The sequence below is a fragment of the Penaeus monodon genome, chromosome 31, assembly GCF_015228065.2.
Source record: "Penaeus monodon isolate SGIC_2016 chromosome 31, NSTDA_Pmon_1, whole genome shotgun sequence".
NCBI classification, from domain to species: domain Eukaryota; kingdom Metazoa; phylum Arthropoda; class Malacostraca; order Decapoda; family Penaeidae; genus Penaeus; species Penaeus monodon.
Genome location: NC_051416.1, coordinates 12854914 through 12855502, shown reverse-complemented (window position 1 = coordinate 12855502; position 589 = coordinate 12854914). Strand labels below are relative to the sequence as shown.

General features: G+C 41.6%; 1 protein-coding gene across 1 annotated transcript in view; it reads left to right on the top strand.

Annotated features, from left to right (window-relative positions):
* The first annotated feature begins 505 nt into the window (after positions 1 to 505).
* Positions 506 to 589, top strand: part of LOC119592893 (protein unc-13 homolog 4B-like) — a 32966-nt gene continuing 32882 nt past the window's right edge. The window contains exon 1 of the mRNA XM_037941788.1: positions 506 to 515. Coding sequence (XP_037797716.1) covers positions 506 to 515 — 10 coding nt within the window. The remainder of the gene's footprint in view (positions 516 to 589) is intronic.

Below are 589 nucleotides of genomic sequence, written 5' to 3'. Positions count from 1 at the left end.
TAACAAAGAAAAGGTTTGCTGACTCCCACCTAAAATGTCTGTTCCTGGATCTTTTGTCTGTGTGAGCGCGTATGCATGTCTGTTTCCATTTGTGCAGTTTTTTCTACCGGAAGATCATACTCTGTCTACTAAATAATAATAAAAAACCCGACCTCTGTATCTCTTTATCGTTTAAGATCACGATAATAAGGTAATAACCACGACGAGGTGGGATCCTCATGTAAACATAAAAGAACTTGCTCAGAACTTGCTCATGAGCTATTAATAGAAACAACAATCATGTAACCAGGGATGCGGTAAATGACCAATACCTTAGACACAGAACGATCCCTTTTTGGGTGAATTCTACCTTCAATTTATCTCTGAAAATATACATTATCTGATAGCCACAGGCCATCTAAACAACACACATATCCCTTAAATTCATACAGCGATCCGGAATGAGTCAGTACCCCTCGCAATAATTCGAAACTGTAAAGTATCTCTGGCTTTGGCTCGGAGCCAGATGGGAGCAGGTGAGCTGTTTGCTGCGACTCACGTGGTCGAAGCCAAGGTCACACGTGGCTGTACCTGTGCCTTTGTCTTGTTT